The sequence below is a fragment of the Aspergillus melleus genome, assembly GCF_016097325.1.
Source record: "Aspergillus melleus strain CBS 546.65 chromosome Unknown contig7, whole genome shotgun sequence".
NCBI classification, from domain to species: Eukaryota; Fungi; Ascomycota; class Eurotiomycetes; order Eurotiales; family Aspergillaceae; genus Aspergillus; species Aspergillus melleus.
This window is the reverse complement of record NW_025763376.1, coordinates 3140472-3166513: the sequence shown is the minus strand read 5'-3', so window position 1 is coordinate 3166513 and position 26042 is coordinate 3140472. Positions and strand designations below refer to the sequence as shown.

General features: G+C 51.6%; 14 protein-coding genes across 15 annotated transcripts; 11 read left to right on the top strand and 3 right to left on the bottom strand.

The window, feature by feature from the left end:
• Nucleotides 1-161: 161 nt before the first annotated feature.
• Nucleotides 162-1128, top strand: LDX57_012053 (uncharacterized protein; the record flags this gene model as incomplete). The annotated part of the gene is made up of 5 exons (XM_046093786.1): nt 162-495; nt 554-605; nt 654-759; nt 816-922; nt 975-1128. 5 exons carry the CDS (start codon nt 162-164, stop codon nt 1126-1128), a joined length of 753 nt encoding a protein of 250 aa, XP_045949764.1.
• Nucleotides 1129-1525: 397 nt separating this feature from the next.
• LDX57_012052 (uncharacterized protein) lies at nt 1526-2503 on the top strand (the record flags this gene model as incomplete). The annotated part of the gene is made up of 2 exons (XM_046093785.1): nt 1526-1986; nt 2071-2503. 2 exons carry the CDS (start codon nt 1526-1528, stop codon nt 2501-2503), a joined length of 894 nt encoding a protein of 297 aa, XP_045949763.1.
• A 1248-nt stretch (nt 2504-3751) lies between these two features.
• On the top strand, nt 3752-5341 carry LDX57_012051 (ankyrin repeat domain-containing protein; the record flags this gene model as incomplete). The annotated part of the gene is made up of 1 exon (XM_046093784.1): nt 3752-5341. The coding sequence occupies one exon, from the start codon at nt 3752-3754 to the stop codon at nt 5339-5341; it is 1590 nt and encodes a 529-aa protein (XP_045949762.1).
• A 961-nt stretch (nt 5342-6302) lies between these two features.
• LDX57_012050 (uncharacterized protein) lies at nt 6303-6686 on the top strand (the record flags this gene model as incomplete). The annotated part of the gene is made up of 1 exon (XM_046093783.1): nt 6303-6686. The coding sequence occupies one exon, from the start codon at nt 6303-6305 to the stop codon at nt 6684-6686; it is 384 nt and encodes a 127-aa protein (XP_045949761.1).
• Nucleotides 6687-6806: 120 nt separating this feature from the next.
• Nucleotides 6807-7151, top strand: LDX57_012049 (uncharacterized protein; the record flags this gene model as incomplete). Its single annotated transcript, XM_046093782.1, has 2 exons — nt 6807-6815; nt 6897-7151. 2 exons carry the CDS (start codon nt 6807-6809, stop codon nt 7149-7151), a joined length of 264 nt encoding a protein of 87 aa, XP_045949760.1.
• A 908-nt stretch (nt 7152-8059) lies between these two features.
• Nucleotides 8060-8596, top strand: LDX57_012048 (alpha/beta hydrolase family esterase; the record flags this gene model as incomplete). The annotated part of the gene is made up of 1 exon (XM_046093781.1): nt 8060-8596. One exon carries the CDS (start codon nt 8060-8062, stop codon nt 8594-8596), a length of 537 nt encoding a protein of 178 aa, XP_045949759.1.
• Nucleotides 8597-9206: 610 nt separating this feature from the next.
• On the bottom strand, nt 9207-9584 carry LDX57_012047 (uncharacterized protein; the record flags this gene model as incomplete). Its single annotated transcript, XM_046093780.1, has 1 exon — nt 9207-9584. The coding sequence occupies one exon, from the start codon at nt 9582-9584 to the stop codon at nt 9207-9209; it is 378 nt and encodes a 125-aa protein (XP_045949758.1).
• A 1315-nt stretch (nt 9585-10899) lies between these two features.
• On the bottom strand, nt 10900-12871 carry LDX57_012046 (uncharacterized protein). Of its 2 annotated transcripts, none has more exons than XM_046093779.1 (2): nt 11903-12871; nt 10900-11852 (listed from the first exon to the last, which is right to left on the bottom strand). In XM_046093779.1, exons 1-2 carry the CDS (start codon nt 12389-12391, stop codon nt 10986-10988), a joined length of 1356 nt encoding a protein of 451 aa, XP_045949755.1. In that variant the 5' UTR covers nt 12392-12871; the 3' UTR covers nt 10900-10985. The 2 variants fall into 2 exon arrangements, with proteins under 2 accessions (XP_045949755.1, XP_045949757.1); XM_046093778.1 differs by having other exon boundaries at nt 10900-12597; nt 12648-12871.
• Nucleotides 11963-12349, top strand: LDX57_012045 (uncharacterized protein; the record flags this gene model as incomplete). The annotated part of the gene is made up of 1 exon (XM_046093777.1): nt 11963-12349. One exon carries the CDS (start codon nt 11963-11965, stop codon nt 12347-12349), a length of 387 nt encoding a protein of 128 aa, XP_045949756.1.
• Nucleotides 12872-13937: 1066 nt separating the features above from the next.
• Nucleotides 13938-15708, top strand: LDX57_012044 (uncharacterized protein; the record flags this gene model as incomplete). Its single annotated transcript, XM_046093776.1, has 5 exons — nt 13938-13951; nt 14006-14297; nt 14362-14433; nt 14490-15361; nt 15419-15708. 4 exons carry the CDS (start codon nt 13938-13940, stop codon nt 15279-15281), a joined length of 1170 nt encoding a protein of 389 aa, XP_045949754.1. The 3' UTR covers nt 15282-15361; nt 15419-15708.
• A 381-nt stretch (nt 15709-16089) lies between these two features.
• Nucleotides 16090-17730, top strand: LDX57_012043 (amidohydrolase; the record flags this gene model as incomplete). Its single annotated transcript, XM_046093775.1, has 1 exon — nt 16090-17730. The coding sequence occupies one exon, from the start codon at nt 16090-16092 to the stop codon at nt 17728-17730; it is 1641 nt and encodes a 546-aa protein (XP_045949753.1).
• Nucleotides 17731-18492: 762 nt separating this feature from the next.
• On the top strand, nt 18493-19375 carry HSP31 (plasma membrane heat shock protein; the record flags this gene model as incomplete). Its single annotated transcript, XM_046093774.1, has 4 exons — nt 18493-18789; nt 18847-18962; nt 19019-19200; nt 19251-19375. 4 exons carry the CDS (start codon nt 18493-18495, stop codon nt 19373-19375), a joined length of 720 nt encoding a protein of 239 aa, XP_045949752.1.
• A 280-nt stretch (nt 19376-19655) lies between these two features.
• Nucleotides 19656-22641, bottom strand: LDX57_012041 (uncharacterized protein; the record flags this gene model as incomplete). Its single annotated transcript, XM_046093773.1, has 12 exons — nt 19656-19849; nt 19904-19990; nt 20041-20158; nt 20211-20465; nt 20518-21124; nt 21189-21364; nt 21425-21707; nt 21759-21889; nt 21950-22108; nt 22159-22235; nt 22288-22344; nt 22404-22641. The coding sequence occupies 12 exons, from the start codon at nt 22639-22641 to the stop codon at nt 19656-19658; spliced, it is 2382 nt and encodes a 793-aa protein (XP_045949751.1).
• Nucleotides 22642-25345: 2704 nt separating this feature from the next.
• On the top strand, nt 25346-25771 carry LDX57_012040 (uncharacterized protein; the record flags this gene model as incomplete). Its single annotated transcript, XM_046093772.1, has 1 exon — nt 25346-25771. One exon carries the CDS (start codon nt 25346-25348, stop codon nt 25769-25771), a length of 426 nt encoding a protein of 141 aa, XP_045949750.1.
• Between the last annotated feature and the right edge of the window lie 271 nt (nt 25772-26042).

Genomic DNA, 26042 nt, shown 5'->3' with positions numbered 1-26042 from the left:
TTATCGTGCCGCATCTTATCTAATCCCGTCTTATCTTATCGCGGTCGCTGCCTTCTCTCCTTTCCTGTTCCTTTCGCTTTACTTTACTCTATTTCGCGTTGCTGTGCTTTGCTGTGCTTTGCGCTGTAGTTATTTCTCTTCTCGCCAGAGTTATTACCAAAATGTCCTCTATCACCTCTCATCACCCGCAGGCCCTCGTTTTCGATCTGATGGGCACTTGCACTGACTGGAAGACCTCTATCTGCACCGCCCTATCCCAGTCCCCGTCTCTCGGCCCACGCCTGGAAGCGAAACAGGCGGAATTCGCCGCGGATTGGCGCGCTGGGTTCTTCGACGAGATTCACGCTCGATTTCAATCGGGCGCGGGCTCGGAGGATATTGACCTGACGCATCGTCGTGTGCTGGATCGCCTTTTGCGACAATACGGGATTGACGATGCCCTCGTGGATGAGACGGAGCGGGAGAGATTGGTGCTCAGTTGGCACTCGCAAGTGGGTGGGTATATACTGGGCCTTTATGAGGTAGAAGGGGTTCTCGATTGACGGTCGTTTAGCCTGGCCCGATGCAGTGGAAGCCATATCTCGACTGAAGGAGCAATACACGATGTTCGTCTTGGGTGACCTTCTGTCAGACGGATTGCTAAATCTCGCCAGGGTCGTCCTCGCCAACGGGACTACGCGACTGCAGCTCGACATCATCCGATCGTCTGGCCTTCCTTTCCATACCTTGTTCTCTTCGCAACTTTTGGGGTTGACCAAGGTATGTTTGCCGTTTGATGCTCTATGTGACTGTGCCCCTAAATGCAAGTCAATTAGCCGGATCCCGCCATCTATCGCAAGGCCCTGGACCTGTTACAAGTCTCCCCGCACGAGGCCGCTATGGTTGCTGCGCATGCTTACGACCTGCGCGCAGCAAAGCAAGTGTTTGTTTCCTTCCCAGGGGCTCTTGGAGTGGGGCTCAGCTAATGATTCTAGGGGCATGAGAACGGTATATATTCGCCGAGACACGGAAGACCCCGACGAGAACATGGATGCGGTCCGTCGCGACGTAGATCTCTTCTTAGATCATGACTCCAGCCAAGATGTAGATCGTGGCCCTTTGGTCAAATTGGCGGACCATCTCCTGTGAACCATGTAAACAAGTATACCGAGAAAAGACCCAAACCCGCACTCATCTCCTTGTACACGCCAAGATAACACCAATTTCTTGGCCAGCGGCTGCTGGGCGCGAGTCTGCCAGATTCCGGCCGGCCGATCCAAATATAAACACCCTGGATCATGAAGGAACTATGATTGGGCGTCGCAGGTCGGAGGAAAGAAATGCTGCGGCGAAGTGCAGCGACTAGTGAAATGAAACCATCTTTGACTGGCTCTGCTCTGACCCCGGCGCCTCGCTCATTTCACGCTCAGGAGTCCGGCGCTTCTGTCCGTCGTGCCTATAATCCAGACCGGCCATCGCCTCTTCGGTAGCACAATGACCGTGTTGAGAGTTGTTTGTCGCAGTCAGTGGCAATTGTAAGGCCAAAATGCCCACTGTTACGTCTCTACACCAGTACACCTTCTCCAACTGGGGACCGTTGACGACTGCCTTCACGCCGCCCGCATCGTGCACAGGATACGTGGGACTCGCTCGCACGCAGCATCCTGCGTCCATCCAATGGCTCACCAATTGCGCGTCTCTCGACACTAAACAATGTACGCCCTCGTCGACAATCGCGAGCTCGCCAACCGGCTCTTCGGTCGCCTGGGATAATCCGCTGTATGGGTTCCAGGTGCCATACTACTCGCCGGGAGTCTACTGTCCCTCGGGATGGGCCACAGTCGGCGTGGCCGGACGCGACGGCGACAGCAAGCCGAGTCTTTCTGGCATCTTTACCGGTGGTGCGAACCGGCCGACCGTGGCGAACCAGCCCATCTTTCACCGACCGTCGGACGTCTTGGTGCAGCTGCTCGACCCCAGCGAAACGGCCGTTGTGTGTTGTCCCAGGTAGGTCTGCCCCAAATCAACTGTCGACGTCAGACTACTCATCTTGACCCACGAAAGACAAGCTGACGAGCAGGTACACTCAAGCTCAATGACCCTCTCCACCGACGGCGGCTGCCACTCCACTCTGCCGGCGCATAGCGTCACGTCGGGTTGTCAACGGTTGTTCCCCATGGAAGTCTTGACCGAAGTCAACGCCACCTTCACGCAGGGTGACTTCACCGTGACGGGCCTGGCATGGTCGATCAATGCGACCTCGCCGATCACCTCGACGGCGCAAACGACGATCGCGACCGGCGACAGTTCGTTGTATGTGGGGGTCAGCGTGGTGGCTCCGCTCACGTTAGTGCACCAGCCCACGGATACAAAGACCGGCGGCGCGGAAACAGAGCCGACGGAGTCATCTTCGAACGGGGCGCCGGGATCGAGACCCGAGATGAGTAGTCGGGGAGGACTCGGCGGGTTGCTGGGGGTTTGGATGGCGGCGATGGTTGCGGGCGCGGCGATGGTGCTGCTATAGACAAGTGGATGGTTGTGTTTGGTTGGATATTTTGCAGGTATGAAGAGGGACATCCAACGGTCTCCGGGCTGATGTGGGCAAATATCCAGTATGCATGGGACTACTTGAAGCCCCGCAAAGTGCCAATCTGCAAGGCAGAGGGGAATGTACATATCATGGGCTCAGGCGTACCCAAAGTCTGCATACGAGACTCCCAGAGCAAATGTGTAGGTCTTCACAGGTCTGCGACGCAAGAGAATATTCACGTACAACGCATCAAAGCATTCCGATGCTGCCGACAAATTACCGTCTTGCCCTCGTTCTCTCCTTCTATTTCTCTCTATGCTATACTGCTCTCCCCGAGAGATGGATAGACACCTAAGGCCCCAATCCAGCCCTACATTGCCCTTGTACTGCTGCCCAAGCATGAAGCCGACGTCGACGTCGAAGCTGTTCCGGCGAACCAGGGCCAGAAGTTGAAAACACGTCGAGGAGACGAGCGTCGCGTGCCAGTCTCTTTAGTATGCACCCTTGATATGCGCCCGATCTAATTCGCAGGATAGTCGACCATAAGCAACCAGACCAGCTCACAGGCCAATTGGGTAGCAAACATGCCAGCGCAACTTCCCTGATCCCGGTTGGCAAGTGCGAGGATATCAGACTCCAAACCACAGTAGGTCTCTAGAGAAATAGAGACAGAAATGAAAGGGTGAAGGGGAATCCCCGTCGGTGGATTGCCTCAGGCTCCGACAGGCCAGTCAGGGCTTCCCACGTGTCGCTCGCGGGGGGGAAACATCGCATGTTTTTTTTGGTCCTTTCTGTCCTTCTCTTCTGTGCATTGGCGCTGCATCCTCCGTCGGGCCATTCTCTTCTAGTCGGTGGCCTCTCATGCGCAGTTATATCATGGCCCCTTCCTGTCCCTCCCCCCTTTCCTTAAAATACCTATCACATCACCCTCTCTCCACACGTTCGTCTTTTGTTCTCGGTTCGCGCTTGTTCACACTCCACTTACCGCGTTTCTTTTTCCTCCCCTCATTCCTTTTGTCTGACTACTCTGTGGCGGATTGTCATTGATAGTCAGTTTTCGGACGCCCAGGACAGAATCAATTGAGGCTCATTAATCCCCGTCCATCGCTCAATTGACTGGTCTCTCGATGTACCACTATCCCCCACCCTCAAGCACCCGTGGACGTAAATGAGCGAAAATAGTGAATAGATATTGGGAATTGGGTATTGCAAATCGAACCAAGGAATTGAATTGATGGGAGAATGGCCGACACTGAGGGATCCGCTCTACCGGCGCCCAAAAGCCGCCTCGAGGTGGCACTTTTCCTGGCCGCCAGCAAAGGCTACGACTCGATCGTGCAACTGCTGCTGAGCACACCAGGCGTGGACCTGGACTGTCGCGACGAGGACGGTCGCAGCGCGCTGTCCTGGGCTGCCGAGGGAGGCCACGAGAAGGTGGTCAGCCTGCTGCTGGGGAACGGAGTGGATGCCAACGCTCGCGACGCAAAATTCGGACAGACGCCGCTTGGATGGGCCGTGAAGAATGATCACGAGAACGTGATGGTGGCGCTCTTGGCCAAAGGAGTCGATACCAACGTGGCCGATGCGAGTGGACAAACGCCGCTGTGCTACGCCGTGGAAAAGGGGGACCCGACGCTGGTGTTGCTGCTGCTAAAGGCGGGCGCGGATCCCGCCGTGAAGGGGGCAGACGGACGGACGCCGTTGGCCTGGGCGGCAGAGAAAGGACACGAAGAGATCCTTCTCTTGCTGATCAGCTCAGGTCGAGTGAGTGTGGATGAGCCGGACGATGCCGGGTGTACGCCGCTATGGTGGGCAGCGAGAAATGGGAACATGGGGATTGTGCGGCTCTTGCTGCGACATGGCGCGGACATGAATTTGCAGCCCCCGGTGGATGCAGAGGTCGGAGGAAAGAAACCGGATGGTACTCCGTTGTATCAAGCCGTTCGAAAGGGACACGGCGACGTGGTGAAGTATCTGATTAAGAAGGGGGCCGACATCAACGCGCCGTCGGGCCAGCTAGGGCTACCGTTGCTGCTGGCCCTGGTGATGTACGAGCGAGGAAAACATCGCATGAAGATGATGCAGCTGCTACTGCAGAAGGGGGCCGACGTCAACGCAAAGGATGCGTCCGGACAGACGACGCTGCATTTCGCTGCGAAGGAGAACGACGTGGCGTTGGCGACGGTGTTCCTGCAAATGGGGGCCCAAGTAGACGCAGAGACGAAGGATGACACGACGCCATTACACATCGCGGTACGGATGGGTCACGAACGCTTCGTCGAGCTCTTGCTGGCCAACGACGCCGACGTAGAAGCGCAAGACGAGTCCGGCGACACGCCGCTACATTTCGCTGCCGCCAACGGAGACCGAAACATGCTGGAGCTTCTCTTGGAAAGCGCGACCGATATCAACCTGACCAACCATTCAGGAGAAACACTGCTGCACAAGGCCGCCCAGAATGGTCTTCGCAAAATGGTCGACTTTCTGATCCGGAAGGGCGCGGATGTGAACCCGCGCGACGATTACGGCCAAACGCCCCTTCACAAGGCTGTCCGGGCCAAAAGCCATGTCCTGCGGTTTCTCGTCAACAAAGGGGGAGATATCTTTGCGCGCGACATGTTTGGACAGACGGTGCTGCACATGGCGGCCTCCGCCGGACTGCGACAGGACGTCTATTTTCTTCTGGGACACGGAGCGGCCGCCGATGTGAAAGATGATAACGGACAGACGGCGCGAGACTTGGCCGCAAAGGCCGGGGCCGCGGACGTCGAGCAGTTACTGGACGAGATGATGAGCCTGGTGGTGCCGGAGGAAATCGTGGCCGAGGAGTAGGGTGGTTTGTTTCCTCTGCACTGTGTATATTGAGCCTTGTCTTTCTTAAGGCCGGCGTAGATTGTGCTTTTCCTTGACATGCATTCATGACGGGAGTCATCCACTCGGAGAATTTTATGCATCCAAAGTCCTCGGATAATAGCTCTCACTATCTGGAGGGGACCTGCCAAAGTGCCCTTGAGGGTTCGCAGAATAAGGCTTCTCTAGTGTCTTCACCGACAGAGCCGAGCCCTAGAAACCAAAAGGAGCCAGTCTAGCTGGCCTAGTCTACCCCTTAGACTCGCATCTCCGGTCCCAAGAACTACTCGAAAGGGCAATGTCTCAGTCTGCTACATATTCTGCTCCACCATTTCCCTCCTGGGCGCGCTCTTTGACCACCCAAGCCCACTGCAATTTCCTTAATTGAGACCAGGCAGACCCTAGCTGCAGCTGTGAATAGCTGCACCCCGGATAATTGGTGGACAAGGATTTCAACTCCCATTGGTTCTGACAAACAGAAATTGCCGAAGAGTCTTACTTCGAGCGCCACGACTCTGGGCACTTCTGACTTCGCCACACTCGTTCGCCTGTCGCTATCGCTATCCTGGCTTGTCCACCGGAGTGCCATGCCACGATGTCTTGGATGATAATCTTACTTGGTGGATAGTGACCGTTGGCTAAGCGAAGTAGCTGCAAGACTGGGGTTTTCTAGTTGAGCAGGTTCTACTGTGATTGGAGGAGATGGGTTTCTATCACCGTCGCAGGCGGCGATATCGTGTGATGCAGCTCCTGGGATTCATTTCTCCTGAATGAGACAGGTATCACCGAGCAAGGAAGATGAGATGCTCCACCAATGGCTCTGGCTCTCTCCTAGATGAGACCTGACAGAAGGGTATAAAGAGCGCTCGATGATCACGACATCAATTCTCTTCCAGCACCTCATCTCCAACCTTGAAGACAATCCAGCATAGTCTGCAGCACGATGCTTTCCAAGCTTCCTCTCATCGCATCCTTCCTGCCCACCGCCCTCGCCTGCCTGGGCTACGAGGGCGGCGTGCCTACTCCGACGGCTTCCCATTCTAACAGCGCCGTGATTGAGGTTGCTGCCGGAAAGGTCTTCGACGGTGGCTGGGCCAGGTACGACCGCGGCTCCGGTGCCTGCAAAGACCAGTCTGAAGGTGACTGGAAAGATGCCGTCTTCTACCTTCAATCCGGCGCAACGCTGAAGAACGTCATCATCGGCAAGAACCAAGCCGAGGGAGTGCACTGCAATGGACCCTGCACCCTGGAGTTTGTCTGGTTTGAGGATGTTTGCGAGGACGCAATTTCCATCGTACGTTCCCTCTTTCCCTCGGTCATGTCTTGATTTATCAATGAGAGTCAGAACTAACCCGCATTCCGAGCTAGAAAAACGACAAAGCGGGCCAGGAGACCTGGATCATCGGTGGAGGAGCTTACCATGCGGACGACAAGATCGTGCAGCACAATGGATGCGGTACCGTCAATGTAAGCCTTTCTTCCAGTCCCCTCTTTCGCCACGCTAGTTGTTATTAGATACTAACCCTCCCATCTATAGATCATCAACTTCTACGCTGAGGACTACGGCAAGCTCTACCGATCTTGCGGCAACTGCAAGAGCCAGTGCAAGCGCAACGTCTACGTGGAGGGCGTGACCGCACGCAACGGTGGTGAACTTGTTGGCATCAACTCGAACTTCGGCGACACTGCGACGCTCAAGAACGTCTGCACCGATACCAAGAACCCGTGCGTGCTCTACGATGGATGTGCTGGCGGCTGCGAGCCCAAGAAGATTGGCACTTGCTCCGGATAAACCATAGTATCCGCTGGAACTGGGACTCGGATCATATTATAGCGTGATGGGATTGTTAGTTTAAGTCAGGAAGGGAATTGGTTATCAATCCATCCACATCAGCTCATACCCGTGATTGTAGCAAGGATAGGATAGCAACCCGGCAGTTAAGGGTCGAAGTCTTTCAACCTCGGTGTTGATCAGATGCAGATCCGGCGAGGGAAACAATTGAGGATCGACAGGCCCAGGGTTCGAGGAGAATTATCTCCCATGCAGATCGCCCTTTTCCATCCACGAATAAGATCTACTCAAAACACTCATCCACCTCGGTCGAATTTAGATGCCGACTTCTTGGCATGCTCGGCGTGTTTTGAAGAATCTTTCGGGAGTTTCAGAATCTCGATCTACCGTAGGGGCCCAGTATGCGAGCAGTATATATTCGTCAAGCTTTCCTGGGATAATGAAAGGTGGTCAGGAACACGAATGACTCCATACAACCGCGATATATTGTTTCATTCAAATCCCGTACACCATGGCCCCTTTCTATACTCTCTGTTACATGCTCTGCCTTTTTAGCACAGCATCCGCTGCTATCCTGCGTCTTGTCCCCAGCTTTGGTGACAACCCTGGCCGCGATCGGATGTACATATACGTTCCTGATAAACTGTCTGACAACCCAGCCATCGTGGTTGCCGTAAGAACCTCTCCACTCCGACAGTATACAGCCCAGTACCTAATGGAATTAGCTTCATGGTTGTCTGGGCAGCGCTCCCAGCTACTACCGTTCAAACGACATCTCCACAGCCGCCGACAAGCACGGTTTTATCACAATCTACCCCGGCTCCACGCGCGACTCCAATTGCTGGGACGTGAATACCGTACCTTCGCTCACACACAACGGCGGCAGTGACTCCCTTTCCATTGTCAACATGGTCAAGTACACACTGGAAAAGTACGGTGGCGATCCATCTCGCATCTTCGTGACTGGATCGTCCTCCGGGGCTATGATGACCCAAACACTAGTCGCTGCCTACCCGGACATCTTCTCTGCGGGCGCCGCCTTCTCTGGCCTGCCATACGGATGCCTCAAGGGCTCACCGGGCTCGAGTCCCTTCTCCTCGGACCCGGCCTGTGCTGCCGGCGAGGTGATCAAGACCGGTCAAGAATGGGCCGCGCTCGTCGGCCAGGCCTATCCCGGCTGGAACGGAGAATACCCGAAATTGCAGGTGTGGCATGGCACGGCGGACACCGTCATTTCACATCAAAACTTGGAAGAAGAGCAGAAGCAGTGGTCGAGCGTGTTTGGGGTATCTCTCAGTCAGAACGTTAGCGACACGCCGCTGTCCGGATACACCCAGTATGTTTATGGCGACGGCACACAGTTTGTAGCCTATTCTGCCAAAGGAGTGGGCCATGTTGTACCAACACAGGTGGACTCGATCTTGGAATGGTTCGGCATCATCTGAGAAGCCTTGCTCTTCGGTGTCTTCTGATTATGTATTGTTCGTTGGGGCGCGATTGGTAGCTGCGAGGTCAATTAATGGTCGCACAGAATGTCACTTCTTTACCATACAGCCCTGGCTGAGCTATCGCACAAACTTACTCTGGTAAAGTAACTTCACCGTCAGTAGATGTAGGCTTAGGACCATGTAGTAGGAATGTCGGGAGCGTTCAATATCCCTGAAAAACCGATGGCCCCACGGGCTGCGCCAGCGGCTTCAAATACGAGTAATGGAAGATGCAAAAAAGACATACCCAGAATTCAACTTTCCCCCACAATAGGTATGGTTCCCCGGGTATTTACACTATAGATCATAAAACATAAGGTAGGAGGAGATTATTCTAGAACAACAAAAGGGAACATGATATTTGACTGGACAGAGAGATGATAACAAATGGCAGTTTGATTCGCACACGTCGACCTAAACAACAAGTACATGGTGGATGATAATAGATAAAAAGAAATTTCATAGTCACGGCTGGCATTAATCCCGTCAAGCTCGGAACATCTAGTAAGTCTAGCAACAGATCTGCAAGCGATAGATCGCAGTGTCGAAGGGCATCTTCAATCCCGCATCATCCGGCCATCTCGTTCATCATGCGAAGGATGAACACGTGTATCCACCAATCCAAGGGGGTCTGAGTACAGAAGATGAACTGGACGTGATAGTATCGATAAGGCAACGTCCTGGGGTCATCTTCGAATCGTAAGTTGGTAAGACGACGCCAGGCCTGCGTCCGAACTGCGTAGGCCAGTTCCTTCCGGTTCCTCGTGTCCACATTTCGGTCAATGAAGAAGCTAACCTCGACTTTCGTTGGCTCAGGCCAGAGGACTCCCTTCGCATCATGATCAGGAGGAGGGTTCATGTTGGGATACGTGCGAAAATGGGGCGGCACGCCATGTTCGGTATCGAAATCCAAGTCCAAGTCGGTTGGTACATTCTTAACCGGCATCTTGAAAGAGGCAGAGGGCTGCTTTTGGTTTTGTGATGATTACTCACTCGCGGGTGGCGAGGAATTGAGGTTTCTGTCCCTTTCCTTTGTTTCCTTGTAAAAAGATGGGTGAATGAGAAACAATGTCAATGTCGAGTCGTATTTATACTTTTCCTGAAGGGTATGGGTGAAAGATTCATCATGGACTAGCCGATATGAATGATGCATGTACATTGGTCCAATATCGAGGCAACCCAGTGTTCACCCTGGGTACAAAGCCTTCAATGCAGCCCTCTGGGAATGAGCCGGTATTATCGTCCGTCATTGATCCATCAAGTCTGATCACTCTAGTTAGACAGAAGATTTTGTTTGATCCTTTCAACCTCGTGGTGGCTAAAACCCAACCCATGAGCCAGATATTGTTCGACGCTTCCGGCATTCACTTCAAAAGCTTCAATGAACGCCACGATAGCACCAGCCCTTAAACACGTGGCCCTTCAACATACTGAGGAGACTGGAGCGAACAGGCTCAATGCCAACGCGAGTAAGCGCATAGTCATGGGCAATGTCCTCCAGCGACGTGCCCACAAGACGCAGGATGAGGGCGGCGAGGACGCCGGTACGATCTCTTCCCGCTGCACCCACGACATTAACGTCTTTTCTTAGAGTCGGAATATCACACTAAACAGTCACAAAGAAAGGTAAAAAAAAAAAAAAAAAAAAAAAAAAACAAAAAAAAAAACAAAGGTCAACATACCAGTGCAATGGAACAGGAACGGCTCGTCCGGAGAGTCCCGAATATGCTCGAATACTCTCCGATACATCGGGCCGGAAATGTCTAGAATATTTTGATAAAGGTCCCTGAACCCGGTAAAATCGTGATCACCTCGTGCAAAGGCTGCCAAATTAATTTCTCCAGGCTCGGCTGAGTACGGAATCCAGATTGTGTCTGTTCCAGGGATCTCGGGGCTGGGCGATTTGAGTCGCTCGGAGGGGTTCCGCAAATCAGATATCTTAGTTATGCCTAGTTTCTGTACCAGAGCCCGTTTACCTTCGTCCGTTACGTTTGTCAAGGCCCCAGAGCGATATATTTGTCCCGGTCGCAGGATCCGCCCAGGGGCAGCGAGATCGCGCACGTTGAAGGTACCTGGGATGCAGACGAAGGGCGGGTTGCTGATGGTGTGAGCCACCAGCTCCTCAGGGAGACTCTCACGGATGTCCGTGGCAAGCAAGGCAGCGAGGTCGTATGTTAAGGGGTTAGCCGTCATCGTGCGTTCGATATGAATTTGATTGTTGTGGGTGCTTGTTTCGATGCAAGGCTGAGGCCGTATTTATGCTCGCCCGACGGATTCCAGAACGGTGGGGGCTCGTGTTCGGCAAGACGAATAAAAATAGCATTGCATTAACACGTCAGATGCTTGTCTAGTGCGAAAGTGTCTGATGTCTCGGCATTCTTTCCGAATCTTCGAGCTGGAGGGGAAAGTGTCGGTCAAGTGGATCGCTCCAACAAGCCAGCGTCCTCACCAATCTCCCCATTGTTCCATTTCTGGTGGCTTTCCAAAACGCAGTCACTGCCCAAAGAAGGCAGTTTCGGTGTTCTGGTAGAGATGTACAGACCCCAAGCACCTGGAAGGGCCAGCCGTAATACTCGGCATAATAATCAGTCATTGGTTGTAACTGATTTACCAGGTCGATTGCCTCATCTAGAAGCTGCGGTGCGGCGACAGCAGAATCCCCCAATACTAATGATATAATGCGATCAAGGAGAATCTTGCAAGCCAGTATGTACAGTCTCGGACCGATGGAGGCATCTTTATAAACTAGGTCGCGCCGTGATAGATCGTCCATCACGAGCTGGTGACTTCCAAGCATATCTACCTCCAAGTCAGACACTGCTTCCATCAGTTCATAACATCTCGAGACATCCACGTTGCGTGGTAATCCTTGATGGATGAGCGCAATCTCACGAATGCATGCAAATAATCTGGGCGGCACACCGAGAATAGGAGAGTGTGAGTGATCCAAAATGGTTGTACAAGACTCGTCTTCCAGCCTCTTCTCGGCTAGCGAAAAGGCAAAGTCGATGTCCGCGGGTCTGGCCGCCTGATGTTGGAAGGGAATGCTGGTCGAGGTGTGGAAGATGAACGCTTCGAGAATCACACGGTCAATGGCCATATTCGTAGCTGATCGAGGCATGTACTGGCTAGGTTGTTGAAACCGGACGTTTATCAATTGTGCCATCCCTAGAAGATGTGCATCCACGCCGCGGGAGAGATATGGTTTGGATCTCTGTCGAACTTGTTAACAGATAACACCCCCAAAGAAGGTCATCAGCTCACCTCATAAATGCACAACATAATTACCGTCCGTATGACCACCGTGCCGTCATTCTCCAACGAATGGGTGTCCAGGCTAGCTCGAAGCCCAGCCACAGCCTTCGCGTAATGCAGTTCTGCCAGTCGCTGGAAACTGGTTTGAAGGTGACGCCCCTCTACCAGGATCTCGGCGCCACAGCATGCGAGAAGGGCATGCATAAAGAACGGAACGCGCAAAGCCATAGTCAAGGATTCATTGCTAAAGAGATCGATAAAGGCTCTCTGGGCAGTGGGTCGAATCAGCTGCGGCAGGAACACGGATCGCAAGAAATCGAAGAGTGGGATACTATCCGGTGTGATAGCATTAGAGTATATCGAAGATACGGGAGGTGCAACAGTTGGAATGAAGGCCTGGGCGTCCTCCAACCTTGCATTCGCGCGATCCGGTGTCGAAGTAGCCACCACCTTTGAAGACCAACTAAAACATGGTTCCGATGTACCAGAGCAATCCATGCCCGCCACTTTGAATTGAATCACTTCCAAACCGGGATTGTGCTGTAGCTTTGGTCGCCTTGTGTGAGCGCCCGCGACTGCAGTGGAGTATTCGACATCATCTTGGCCTGCACGTTTGTCCCCTGGCCAGTGGCAGGATAACTGTATTCGCGCGCAGTTGCCGCAGGGACGGTTCGCTTCGTCACATTTCTTTTTCCTCGTTCGGCCTAGATTTATCAGTTCTCGACCTATCCGAAAGGCGCGAGGAATGTGTTACCGACAGGTCAGGCATCCGGTCTTCGTCCTTAAATACGCCGGTCGCCGTCGAGGTCGACGATAATGTTTCACTGGCCCAGGAAGTTTAGGCTCAGTATCATGATTTTGGAACGAATCCATATCGGCGTGATCTGTTCTGTTGCTGCCCGGTCGGCAAATAGACACGTTGCTAAACCTGAGCCTTCAAATGTGTTGAAGCAATTGACGGGGAGACCTGGCGATGAGATGAGGGACGTTCAAAGGGAAGCCCAGGCAGCAATGAGGCATCAATCAGCTAGCGGTGGCGGCCTGACGATCCTCGCCACATTGGGCTAGCGGCAATTATCCAGGCAGTCAGGCAGTCAGGCAGCAGTGGCTGTCCTCAGAAAGTTTAACAAGGGAGAAACATAGGAAAACCATGCATCACTTCTTCAACAACACAGATTTGCAACCCCGATTTCCCGAAATTCTCCATCAGAATGAGATCGAATCCCCCGGACTCTGTAAGCGAACCTAGGTCATCACGAGTCTCCACTCCGGCTCTGCTGGGCCAATCGCGTCCTTTTGCGCCATCTCGGCCGGATCAGGTAACTCGGGGAGATGATAGACGGTCCAAGGTTGCTACTACCTACGATTGGCACCCGCATAGGACCAGTCACGATCTTGTTGTTTATCTCCTCGCTCAGAAAAGGGTGGCTATCCTGTCGCCATGATCATTGGTCTTACACTGCCTGCGTTCGGGAATATATTCGGAGGCAGAATGAGAATGGTAGAAATATATAAAGCTACTGCGTCACCTGTGATGAGGGAGACCCCAGATTTTTGTCTTCCTCAACTTGTATACACTGCTCGTTGCAAATGCCATCGCGAATGACACACTCTTATACCACAGCATTCTCCATCACAACCCTCGTCTTTCCATTGATACTTCGGTTCTGAACCGATCACGCCGCCGGATTGATATCTACTATGAGTGGAGCAGGAGACGGGCGAAGGCATGACCCTTCAGGGAGCGAAATGCCGCCAGGAACCGTTTATCTAGGGAATGGTATACTCCAGCTCATCGGAAGGGAGATATCCTGCAGCTGGAGCTAACATTTCGAGACATCGTCCATCTAGACGGCGTTGAGCACGGTGTTGATGGTCAAGTGATGCTACAACCACGACCCTCTGCGGACCCAAACGAGCCTTTAGTTTGTCTTTCATCAATCATGTTTGGTTATAATGAAGAGGCTAATTTGAGATGGAACTACAGAACTGGTCCAGACTTCAAAAAACGATCAACTATTCGATTGCCTGTTTATTCACCCTGATGGTCTTTGCTACGTACTCTACCAATCGATCTATGAGCATTACAACATTAGCTGACCTGGAATGCAGGCTTGATGTAGGTACCGTGACATGGCCCTCGTTGACGGCTGAACTCGGCTATGACTCCGAGTATCTCACCTACAGCTACGCAGCCGGACTCGCAGGACTCGCGGTGGGATGCGTGCTGTTCATCCCGGCTGCAGTGCTGCTGGGAAGGAAGCCAGTATACCTGTGTGCGTCCTTGACAATGATCTTGGTCAACGTTGGACAGGCTCTTTTCCAGACGAAGACACAGTACATCGTTTTGCAGGTATTGGCGGGACTAGCCGGATCCGTGAACGACACTATCATACAGATGACGGTCAGTGTCTTCGTTACTACGAGGAGAAGGAACATGTTGACTAAACCTATGCGTTTGAGTACAGATCATAGACCTTTTCTTTGTTCATCAGCGTGCTACAGTGAATGGTATCTATTGTGTGATGGTTGTCGCTGGTGTAAGTTCATTATATCCGTCGGGATCTAGTCTTCTGAAGCTCATTCATTTATCTAGACATACCTCAGCTTGATTCCAGCGGGATACATTATCCGTACTCAAGAATGGCGCTGGGTCTGGTGGTGGTGCGCCATCTTGAATGGGGTCGTCTTCGTCCTCATAATAATCGGCTTTGAGGAGACGAGGTATTCAAGACAAGAGGAAAATTGTTTCATTGGACAAGACGTACAGTTCTTCGAGAGACCCGAGGAAGACGAAGCTAAAGACCCGGTATCTTGGGAGAAGAAAAGACAACCATCAAGACCGGAGTCCTTGCCCACCATACCGGCCGGTGAGCAAGCAGTGATTCATCGCCGTAACTACTCTGAGAGAGTAACGTGTCGAGGCCCCCCGTCCGATCTCAGCATTGACACGTACTGGCGACATTTGAGACGACCGTTTGTCCTATTCTTCCGCATTCCAGCGGTCACATTCGTGGCTATTGAGTATTCCATCATGCTTTGTTGGGTAGCTGTTCTCGCCACCACGCAGCCTCTTCTTTTTGCCGCGCCCCCATATAACTTCTCATCAGTCGGCGTGGGGAATATTAACATTGCTACATTCCTGGGTGCCTTCGTTGGATCTGTGTACGGGGGCCCCTTGAATGACTACTACGTGGTGAAGATGGCGCGTAAACGATCGGGGATTTACGACCCGGAGATGCGACTTCATATGTTATTGGCGCCGTTTGTTCTCACCCCTTTGGGGCTATTTCTATACGGTATTAGCATTGCACATGTTTGTCTGACCCCTTCCAGCTCCCGATCGATACTTACGGGTCACAGGAACAACCCTGGATCGTCCCTCTAATAGGTTCTGGGCTAGTAGGATTCGGTCTGGGCTCATCTACGTCGATTATATTGCCCTACTTTGGAGACTCATACCCAGAGGTAAATGCTATCGTAGCTACCTACCCACAGAGAGCATGAAGCTGAAATTGTTGCCAGCTCGTTGCCGAAGGGCTTGTCGTCATATCGTACATTCGCAACGGCATTGCCACGGCCACGGCATTTTCCATTAGTCCCTGGATGAATGGCCTAGGCGTTGAGAAGATGTTCATCAGTGCAGGTTGCATTTGCTTTGGAATTCTGGCCATCACAGTTCCCATGATTATCTGGGGGCGATCACTGCGTAGTCGTACGGCTGAAATCTATTTCAACATTGTGGCCCAGGGATGACGGCGAAGTCAATTTTGTTTCCAGGTAGTTTTAGGAATGAAGAGTGAAGAATAACCCTGCGTCTACCATGCCTTTAGACAGAAAAAAGAAGCGGTAGATAGTAGTTTCTGCATGTCATGTCAGCGCTACGGCAAGACGTCCGCCAATGTACCAGTCAGCGACAGACTCATGGACCTCCTTTGTTAGGAAAGGCTGCATTTCTTGACTCTGGAGAAGCTGCAGATTGGATCCACTTGGACTACGTGGGGCGACAAATCGTGTCACTTTGCGCCTCGGACTCCAACGGATCGAATAATACCACTATTCATGCGGTATAAGTAGAGCGTGCGCACTTCAGCTTAATAGAAGCGATAGACCCCTGCCCGGTGTTTTACTGTTCGTTGTCTCCTTCACTGAGCCCGTTTATCAAGTCATAGAGGAACGACTACTGTGTCTCGACCATGGACTGCACCGTCTTTACGAATGGTCAGATTTTCACCGAAGGCGATACATTAAACGAACAAGATGTCTTCCAGCAAGCCATGGTCATCGTGGGCGACCGCATCGAACATGTCGGAAGAAGCACTGACGACGCCGTGCAAGATGCCTTGTCGGCTGGCGCGACACATATCGGATTGAACGATAGAATCGTGGTACCGGGATTTATCGACAGTCATATGCACATCGTCGACTTTGCGCTCTCACGTCGCAAGGTCGATCTACTGCATTGCAAGTCGCTGGACGACATTCGACGCGAGATCAAGGGATACGCCGAGACACACCCGAGCGAACCCCGGATTGCCTGCAAGGGTTGGATTCAATCAACTACGGGCGGAGTCGCCTTAGCCAGCATGCTGGACGACTTGGATCCTCGTCCCATTTACATCCATGCCAATGATTTACATTCGGGGTGGTGCAATACGGCTGCGCTGGAGGAAATTGGCGCACCGACGATGGTCGACCCGCCTGGGGGGAAGATCCACCGCGACGAGAACGGCAGGCCCACGGGGTTGCTGAGTGAAACGGCTCATCTGGCAGTTGTGCCTGCGTTCCTTACGAAAGCGACCTCGAAAGACGACAAACTCACTGCGTTGAGAGACGCGGCAGCTGCTTATAGCGCCGCCGGATACACAGGGATGATCGACATGGCTATGGATGACCTGGAATGGGATGTCCTCAAGGAGTTCCGGCAGCAATGCGGCGATAGTTTCCCGTTTCATGTCGCGGCACATTGGCTGATCCCATTTTCCGAGGATTCAAATGAGGTCATGCAGAATCTAGATACGGCAATCGTCCGTAACCGCGAATACAGCCCGATGCGATGCCCCGAGTTCTGCATCGTTGGGATCAAGATTATGTCTGACGGAGTAGTCGACGGATGTACAGCAGCTTTGAAGGAGCCTTACAATGGTTCGACAGGCCGTGTACCGACCATCTGGCCCGCAGACGCGCTCAAGGCCGTCATCAAGAAGGCGGACGCAGCTGGCCTCCAGTGCGCGATCCACGCCATCGGAGACCAAGCGGTAAAACAAGCCATAGACGGACTTTCGCACGCTGAACCCGGTCACCGGCATCGCATTGAGCATCTTGAGTTGACGGCACCCGAAGATGCCAAACGCCTGGGCCAACTGGGAATCACCGCGTCCGTTCAGCCCGTCCATTCCGACCCGGCGTTGTTTCAAGCCTGGCCCGGTCTCATCGGCAAGCATCGCTGCAGTCGCGCGTTCGCCTATAAGGATTTCCTAGATGGGGGCGCGCCCATTGCCATCGGCACTGACGCCCCAACGGCAAATCATCTATCGCTGCCCAACTTGTATAATGCGACAACCCGCCGGTCGACTATCGAGCCGGATTGCGACGAGACCGTGAACTCGCATTTCGGCCTGTCCCTTGGGGCGGCCGTGACTGCAGCAACCAGCGGAGCAGCGTATTCTCGTTTTGCAGATTCGTGGACTGGCAGGCTGCGCAAGGGATATCGGGCGGACTTTGTGATTCTGGATATGGAGTGGGAAGCTGAGAGCTTACTGAAGGCGAAGGTTCAGCAAACGTGGGCGCGAGGAAGGAAATCGTACGAAGCAGAAACAGATAAAAGCATGCGATGAACCTGGCAGTATCTTATGAAGATTATCGATCGTCAAAAGGGGAGCATTGAAAAAAAAAAAAAAAAAGAAAAAAAGAAAAAAAGAAAAAAAGCGCTCTTGCGCGGTTATAGTCTGTAAGCAGTCTACGTTGCACTTCCTGCTCGTCATTATAGCTGTAGAAGGTCGGCTTCTGGTGGTAAATGCGTTGCTCGATGTCGATCCAATAAGAAACTGAATTAAACAATCTCAGCATAGCATCCTAACATCGCGACGAATACAGACAGACCTGGTTGACAACGAAGCCCAGTAAAAGAAGGTTCCTGTTCTTCGCTCAGCTGCCGACCAGGTATGATTCTCAACTGCAGCAATTGGAAGGCAGAGACGTGTCATAATTAGAAAGTATCAAAACCGCGTTTCCTGCGAAAGCCCCTCATACGCGTCTCCACTGCGAGCTGAAGAGTCCGGGGGTTTTGGCGAACCTGCCTCCCTTGCGTCGATCCATTCCTGACGGATCACCGCTCTTCCCACCCAATCACTTTTATCAATTTCACCTATGGTCATAGTAGGGTCGGACCGGACATAGAGAGCATATGAGATTAGAAAGAACGGAAGAAAAGAGAAGGCTTGAAACGGCTTGAGGGTGGAGGTCGGGGGTTCACTATGTCTACGTGACGTCACCAGTCGTGTACGACTGCTTATGCTTCTCGGACCCAGCGTTCGAATTTATCTCCATCTTTGCCAACTACTCTTCTGAATTAACAGCTGAACATCGTAAATCTCAAAATGTCTCCACCCCGTCGAGCTCTTATCGCCATAACGTCGGCCCACGCTCCGCTCTACCCGGAGGGCAAAGAGACCGGACTGTTCATCACCGAAGCCCTACATCCCTTCAACGTCTTCCGGAAGGCGGGGTTCGAAGTCGATCTCGTGTCGGAGACAGGGCTATACCAGCCCGACTGGTTGTCTCAACAGAAAGAATGGCTTTCCGATGAAGACCGAGCCGTTTGGGAAGACCATTCCAGTGAATTTCGGTCGAAACTCGATCATCTGCGCAGATCAAGCGAGATCAACGCGAGCAATGTGGGTTTTCCTTTTTGATGGATACTGCTGAGGTAGACTGCTAATGAATTATACTAGTATGGATTATTTTTCGCGTCAGCGGGCCACGCCTCTCTGATCGATTACCCAGACGCCAAAGGTTTGCAAGATATTGCGTCGGAAATGTATAGTGCCGGCGCTATCATTGCGGCAGTGTATGTGAAACAGGAGCAGCATCGTGCTTTACCTAGAGTAAACTAACATCAAGCAGCTGCCACGGAGGCGCAATCTTCCCAGGGATCATCGATTCAAGCACGGGAAAATCCATCATCGCCAACCGCAAGGTCACTGGATTCACCACCAGGGGCGAAGAGGAAGAAGGTGTGCTCGGCACGATTCAGAGCTGGAACCGACCTACGATCGAGGCATCGGCTGCATCAGCTGGAGCCACATGTAAGTCTCATCCCTTTGGCTTGACTCGTTCACACACTCAAGGCAAGCAGATGTGTCACCCGCCGGACCGTGGGATGCGTTCACAATCACCGATGGTAGAATCGTGACTGGAGCAAACCCGGCTAGCGCTCATGTTACCGCCGAAGCGTCGGTCAAGGCGTTCGCGTCTCTGTGATGCTGAAGACAGGATGAATGGCCGACGCCTAAAAGCATGCTTTGCCGTGTATAGTGCTTGTGGGGGAATTATATAGTAATGAGTACTAAAAGGAACAGGCCTCGGAAAACGTTGGCTTTGGTCTTGAATAACCAAGTATTGTCAAATATTGCTTTTTAGTGTGAAGGTTACGAACATCGAAACAATATCGCATCTCAAGTAGACATTCTCGACACCAGCGCTAAGATGGATGTGTTGAAGAGCATGAACCAAAGAGAAAACAGCCGACACTGCAACAAATCTAAAACTGGCCGGGTCCCTTGCCAAAATATCCTCCCTCAGATACCGTGCGCCAGGGGACAGAATTTGCGTCATCTGTATTTGATCCAACGGTATTTCCCCACCAGTTAAGCTTCACGCCGTGATAGCCCAGGGCAAAGAAGATGATAATAGTGGCCAAGGCAGTGCCGGTGTCCATGGAGGCTTGTAGGAGATCTGCATAATGTGTTAGGAAAATGACGTAACGATAGCCGGTAGTAGAACACCCACAGTTGTACCGCTTCCACCATGAGAAGGCACGTTTCCGAATGAGATAGTTGAAGATAAACCCAAAGATGAACCAGAGGGAGTATTGCGCTAGTCAAGTTAGTGTTAAGGATATGCATTCAAGGGGTTGGAAGACTCACTTGTCGTTGCAGGAGGAATATTGCCAGCACCGTTGAAGAAGACAGGGATGTTGACATAGCGCAGCCAGCTGTTAGGGAAGCGCCGATATACGAGATACACCAGTACGGTGACAACAGGCTGTGATCACATTAGTTTATGTATCTTTTCCAAAGCTGCAAGACAGACTCACTCCAATTAAAAAGAAGTACATCAGTCCGTTATAGGTCTGACCGGCTTGAAACAGTCTCTGGGGACCAATGGTTCCCCAGATCAACGAGGCGTTGTACATGACTTTGGCTCCGTTGCAAGTGAATCTTTGAGTATTGGTTGATTGGCAAAGATCGGTGATGTGGCCGAACATCCACCGAAGGACGCCAGTCTGGGTCATAGTTGATAGCACCGAGGAGTAGATCTGACCGACGAACAGGACGCGTGGGGGTATTTTCTGGGGAAGAGTCAGCATCTGAGGCGCTCCAATACCATTAAGGCTCTGCTACCATGTACTGTCCTAGCTTCAAGTCCTGCGCAAAGTCCATCCCGTGCTTGATAGAATTATGGCCGTAGCACTTCACCATCAAGTTGGCAATAGGCTTTCCGGGCCAAGCGTACCCAGCAATCAGTTCTGTGATGATGTTGAGAAAGGCACGTTGATTAGTTGTACCCTCAAGGATGCCTTCCGGAATGGTTAAGATCGCGGGAAGACCGCAGCAAACGACAATGAATCCCCAGACAGGAAGCCCTGTTTCCCAAAATCGTATGGTGAGAATGCTCAACCCTACCATCACCACCGTGAGCACAGCATACCACCAGTCAGGGACCTCTTTGTAGGCGTGCATTAACCGGCGATGGATATCCTCGCCACCAGCGCGCGAATTCTTGAGCTTGGCCCAGATCTCGGAGCCGTGGTAGAGATAAGTATGAACGACCATGGAAGTCACGGCTGCGAAGGACAGCCCGAAGGTGAGCGCGTAGGACATGGAGATATACATGGGCGAGTAGGTCTGGTATTTGCTTTCCACGAAGTTGAGGCTTTCGTCGACTACCCGTGTAACATTGTAGGTTGCGCCGGTGTTGTCAAAGGTGCTTGATGATAGAAGTGGGAGGCTGTTTGACTCGGTCAGCTCCTGTTAAAATACTTATGAATATCTGTCGTGAGTAGGACACTCACTATGAACTATTCCAGATATTGGAATAGTAGAGTATCGGTGCGAGAAAGAAGTAGAACAGAACCACAACAGCGAACACATTACACGTAGCATAGAACGGTGTGGTAAGAGGCTTTCCGGCCTGGTTGATCTGGGTCCAGTCGAAGCTGATTGGCAGCAGACCAAGACCAGAGTTCATCTATTTGCAAGGGGATCAGCATTTGCTGCATTTATAATAGAATACGCGGGTCTTACTCACACCAAAGAGTGTGTTGACCTTCTGATTGTGAGGCGCAATCCATGTAATGAAGGCGAAAGTGCTGAGACTTGTCCAGATGTAATCGGGAAACCAAAATAACACGAACGCAAAGAGTGTGAAATAGCCAAAGAATTGGTAACGCGTGATCGTCCATCCGTTTGCTGGTGTGCGCGATTCTGGCTCATGAAGCGCACGGAAGAGAACCGTGGAAGATAGCGACGTTGGCCAGACGAGGGCAGCCGGATAGACCAGCCATCGACGGGCAAGTCCGGCAAATCCAAATCTAAGGAGGATGTCAGCAAGAAGTTGAAGCGTGTGAATTCAATTCTCCTACCCCAGCATCTGAGTGGTTAACAGGTAGAGGAAGCCGAATCCGGCACCATAATCGCGATTCCAAAAAACAGGGCTTTCAATAGCAACAAGGGCGCCCAGAGCATACGCTGTACTTGCGCTAATATTCACACACTGCAATGAGATTCTTGTTAGCCAACTTAGACCTAAGTCTCGGAGGTCATCAGAACTGACAATGACAATCAGAGCATGTTCCTTGACGCTGAATGGACCGGGGTTGACGTCAAAAGAAAACTTGCCCAGTGGAACTGTCCACCGTGGAAGCCTTTCCCACGCGCGACCGATGGGATAGACAAGTAACTGCGCCACGACATACCCAATTGAGAGACTTGGCTGGTGTGAGTTAGTACACCGTCGCTGGCAATTGCAGGGTATAAACGCACATATCGAAGGCCGAAGAACTGGTTAACACCGGAGAACAGAATCACAAATATGGTCAAAAGTATCCAGGCGCGCACAGCTAGGCAGGATCAGTCATAATGAAGAGTATGCGAGGAAGATTTTGGACCTACTGTTACAGGGTATACTAGGATCATCCTTGTTGGACACACACGCGGCGACTTCGGGAACTGCGAACCGAGTTCAGTACATTATTTCTCGTCTTCTGCCCTTGCAAGTGGCAACTGACATGGAGACTGGTCCCCCTCAACACTCCATTTGAAAGCCTCAACTGGTGTGATTTCCTTCCCTTCGGATTCTCCAAACAAAGAATCGTCGGATCCCTTGTCGCCGTCTCCGTGCGCCTCAGCCTCAAGATCTGCTGCTTTTGTTCTGACGAAATTCTTTCCCTTAGGGTCATGTTCAATTCCCGTCGCTATGGCCTGGTCGCTCGCAGACGCATGTTGGGAAGAGCGCGCTGCAGCCATTGCTGAACCCTGGAGCGGTAGAAGGACTGAGAAAGACACCACACTGTCAAGTATTGTCTTAAGTAGGAATTGATTGCTTCGCTGCTGTTGTATTTATAGAGCGACCGAGTTTTTCACCTCTTGACCCCATGCAAGGGAGGCTGTAGACCCACCGGCGATAGCAGGACACCCATCACGTTATCTAGGATTTCCGATGGCATCATCTTCAAGGATCAGAACAAATTCTAGGCTAGAAGTCACGGTAACAGAATCGGGTGGGCGAGATAATCGGCCGTTACCGGCTCTGTGTTGTTGGAGATTGCAATCATCAGGTTATTTTGGGACAAGGTTGGTAAGGACATGTGGGAACTCGACCTAGTCAGTGCTGCTTCTGCCAGATGAAGTCAGAGGAGAATAGGCTTCATTATTTGGGGTCGGCGTACACAGTGTAATGCCAAATTAATTCTGCATGACTTTCAAGCATCAAGTGGGCCGACTACTGCTGCAGAGGAGAGGGGATCCAAGCCGCTAAATAGACCGGCGCGTGAATAAGGCCGAGAAACGCCATCCTAGTTATTGCTTGCGTGTAGCAGGATTGCCTCTACGCTTGATGGCGAATATTAATGGGTTCGCCCCGGCGCAAACGCTAAGGATCCGGCCCATCAATTGCGTGCTGGACGGGGCCGATGTTGTTCTCCCCCCAGCTGGAACAAGTAGCGATGGTGCGATTCCAACAATTCCTTCATTGCCAACAGAATCCGCAATGCCTGTCCCTTCAGAAACTTGGAAGTGTGCTCAATGGCGACTTTGAACGGAGAAGAGAATATATTTGGCCTGCATTCTCGGACTGGCAGTAGCTTTTGGTGATGTTTCGAACGCAACCGGTGACTCTTTGAGATCATGCATATGTGGTTTGTGCGAGCGCAGTTGGCTTGCCGTTGACCAAATCGAATTTTCAACTTTGACCGAAAATCCTTCTCTGGTAAATGCATTGAGCCCCTTTCAAGTAAAAACTGCGAGATTGGGGATGTTTGTGCGACGTTTAATCCACTTCATTGTTTCGGATGGTGTCGGCCCACAAACGGCTGCGACGCATAATGTAACCCAACCCTCGACTCAACCTATACGCAGGAAGGTAATGGCACCCTCTATTTGACATGAAGCCCGAAAGAAGAAATCCATTAAAATTGGGCTTGCCACTTCTAGGAGGAGTATGGCAAAGTAGAAACACAACAGGCAACCTCGCACCAACGCACTCCAGCAATTCTCCCCTAAATCCTTATCGCCGAAGTTGCAACCCACGCATTACGAAACCCAGAAATGGTTTTCCCCATTGCGGGTGACGGAGTGAAGATACTTTGATTTTCAGCTGCGCCTGATAGTGGCCGCCTATCTGAACGAGGATTCTGCGCCAACTTGTACAGTGACTGTTGGGTTGCCCTCGGTAAAGAGCTTTAGGAACCCTAGATCTAGTATAGCAGTCCTCCTACGTTGGCACATTGCTTGTGTCGAGGGGTTTTCTAATTGATTATCGATATCAGGAAGAAAGACTTCATTACCGTTGAAGAGTAACCGCGGCCTAGAGAGCTTTGTACATCTGGACAAACATACCTTAATTTTCCTCTGGCTTACCTTTAACAATGAGGACATTAAGTCCACTATTTGTATAGTGACTAAAATATCGTCCAGGTGAGAATCTACGTAGCAACGATCATATAACTACAGAAAGTCTTTCGGTTCCAGGTTTGTTCGCGCACATCGGTCAGTCGCCAAATCTTCCTACAATTCAGAGTCACTCAAATGGTAGAATTGGCTAATTTATCCACATCTAGGGGACATGCTGAGGGTGAAATTGGGCCAGCTTATCGGTACTTCCGCAACCATAAGCAGCGTCCAGTGTGGAGCATGGGAAGTCCTTAGTAGGCCAAGATAATTGAACGTTGCCTTGCAGCAGTCTGGGAAATCCCTCCTAGCATTTTATTATTGAGATTAGATGAGGTCACCTATTGGTTGGGTATGGCAATAACGGCCCAACCCCCAAATCCAGACAACCTCAAAGGGCGTTGAATGCAATGTGTTACCCACGCGATGTTTCTAACGAGATTAGGCATATCATTCCACCATAAATGTGTGCCGTTGGAGACTCTTGACTGAAGAAGGATTGGTCCAATGTCGCTTGGCCTGAGGTGTGATTCCGCAACATAAAGGATGTTTCTTTGTTTTCCGGAACGACCCAACCGAGTCCTGGTAGTAAAATGAGCAGAGTTATAGCCGTTGACAAGGAAAATCGTGAGGTACAAGAGAAGGCGGAAAGGCGGAAATATTAATTGTTAGCCGCCATTACCATGGGAGTTCTATCTCTTGTTGATTCCTGCTGGCCTTTCTTCAGTTATGGATGAATCGCGTTTTATTCACAAGATTCCCCCGGAGCGCCTTGGCGAAAATAGGCAGGGAAAAACGATTATTGGAATGTGCATAGGAATATCAATATCGAGTCTGGTCGTCTTTATCCGAATCTATGCGCGGGCCGTGGTCATTCGCCAATTTGGCTGGGATGATCTGGTTATCGTCTTTGCAATGGTAAGTGAGCTCCAGACGAAATAAACTACACTTCCTCCGCCAGAAGAAGACGGAGAGATGACAGAGCATCACCGAACAGATTTTCAGCTGGGCACTTTTGCCGCCTCTGGTGTTGGCTATCTACAGTGGAGGTGGGAGGCATCTGATGGCAGTGCTCAAGGACGATCCCGCTGCGCTGGACAAACTGACTCTATGGATGGGTATTATCTCAACAGTCTATATCATCACTCTCGTCATGTGTCGAATATCGGGCATTCTCTTTTACGCTCGCCTGAACTCGATGCCACGATTTGCACTCTATTTGCGTTTGACCTTCCTATTTGTGGTGGTAGCGTTCCTCGTCCAAGTCGTGGTTACGATTATTCGATGCGTTCCAATTGCCGACATATGGAAAAAGAAGGCCAACGGCGAAAGATGTTTTGGCGTTGCAACAATAAGCTACAACTCTGCGTTGACGTTATGCGCAGATTTGTTGATTTTGATTCTACCAACAAACATTATTCTCACGGTGAAGGCGACCTTGAGCCGCAAAATCGTGCTGGGGATTATCTTGTGCTTCGGAATCTTGTGAGCCACGCCCAATAGAATAGCGATGCCATAGACACCAAGCTGACCGGATTCTAGTGCTATCATGTAGGCTCAACCCGCTTATCAGGATGCACAGTTGCGTTCGTTGATCTAACGCTAGCTATTCCTCAGAACCTCCATCGGCCGCATTGTCGTTGTATTTCGCGCAAAGAACCACGCAGACGATATAACCTGGTATATTCCCGCAATCCTGGTATGGACCGCTGCCGAAGTATCCACTGCCATTATTGCCTTGTCCCTTCCGGCCCTGAAAG

What these genes read in the sequence shown, in the direction of transcription:
- LDX57_012046 (XM_046093779.1), bottom strand. Translation starts at nt 12,391, where the DNA reads ATGGATTGCTCTGGTACATCGGAACCATGTTTTAGTTGGTCTTCAAAG. An exon ending in TTATGTTGTGCATTTATGAG is followed by an intron (nt 11,853 to 11,902) that starts GTGAGCTGATGA and finishes CAAGTTCGACAG; the next exon opens with AGATCCAAACCATATCTCTC.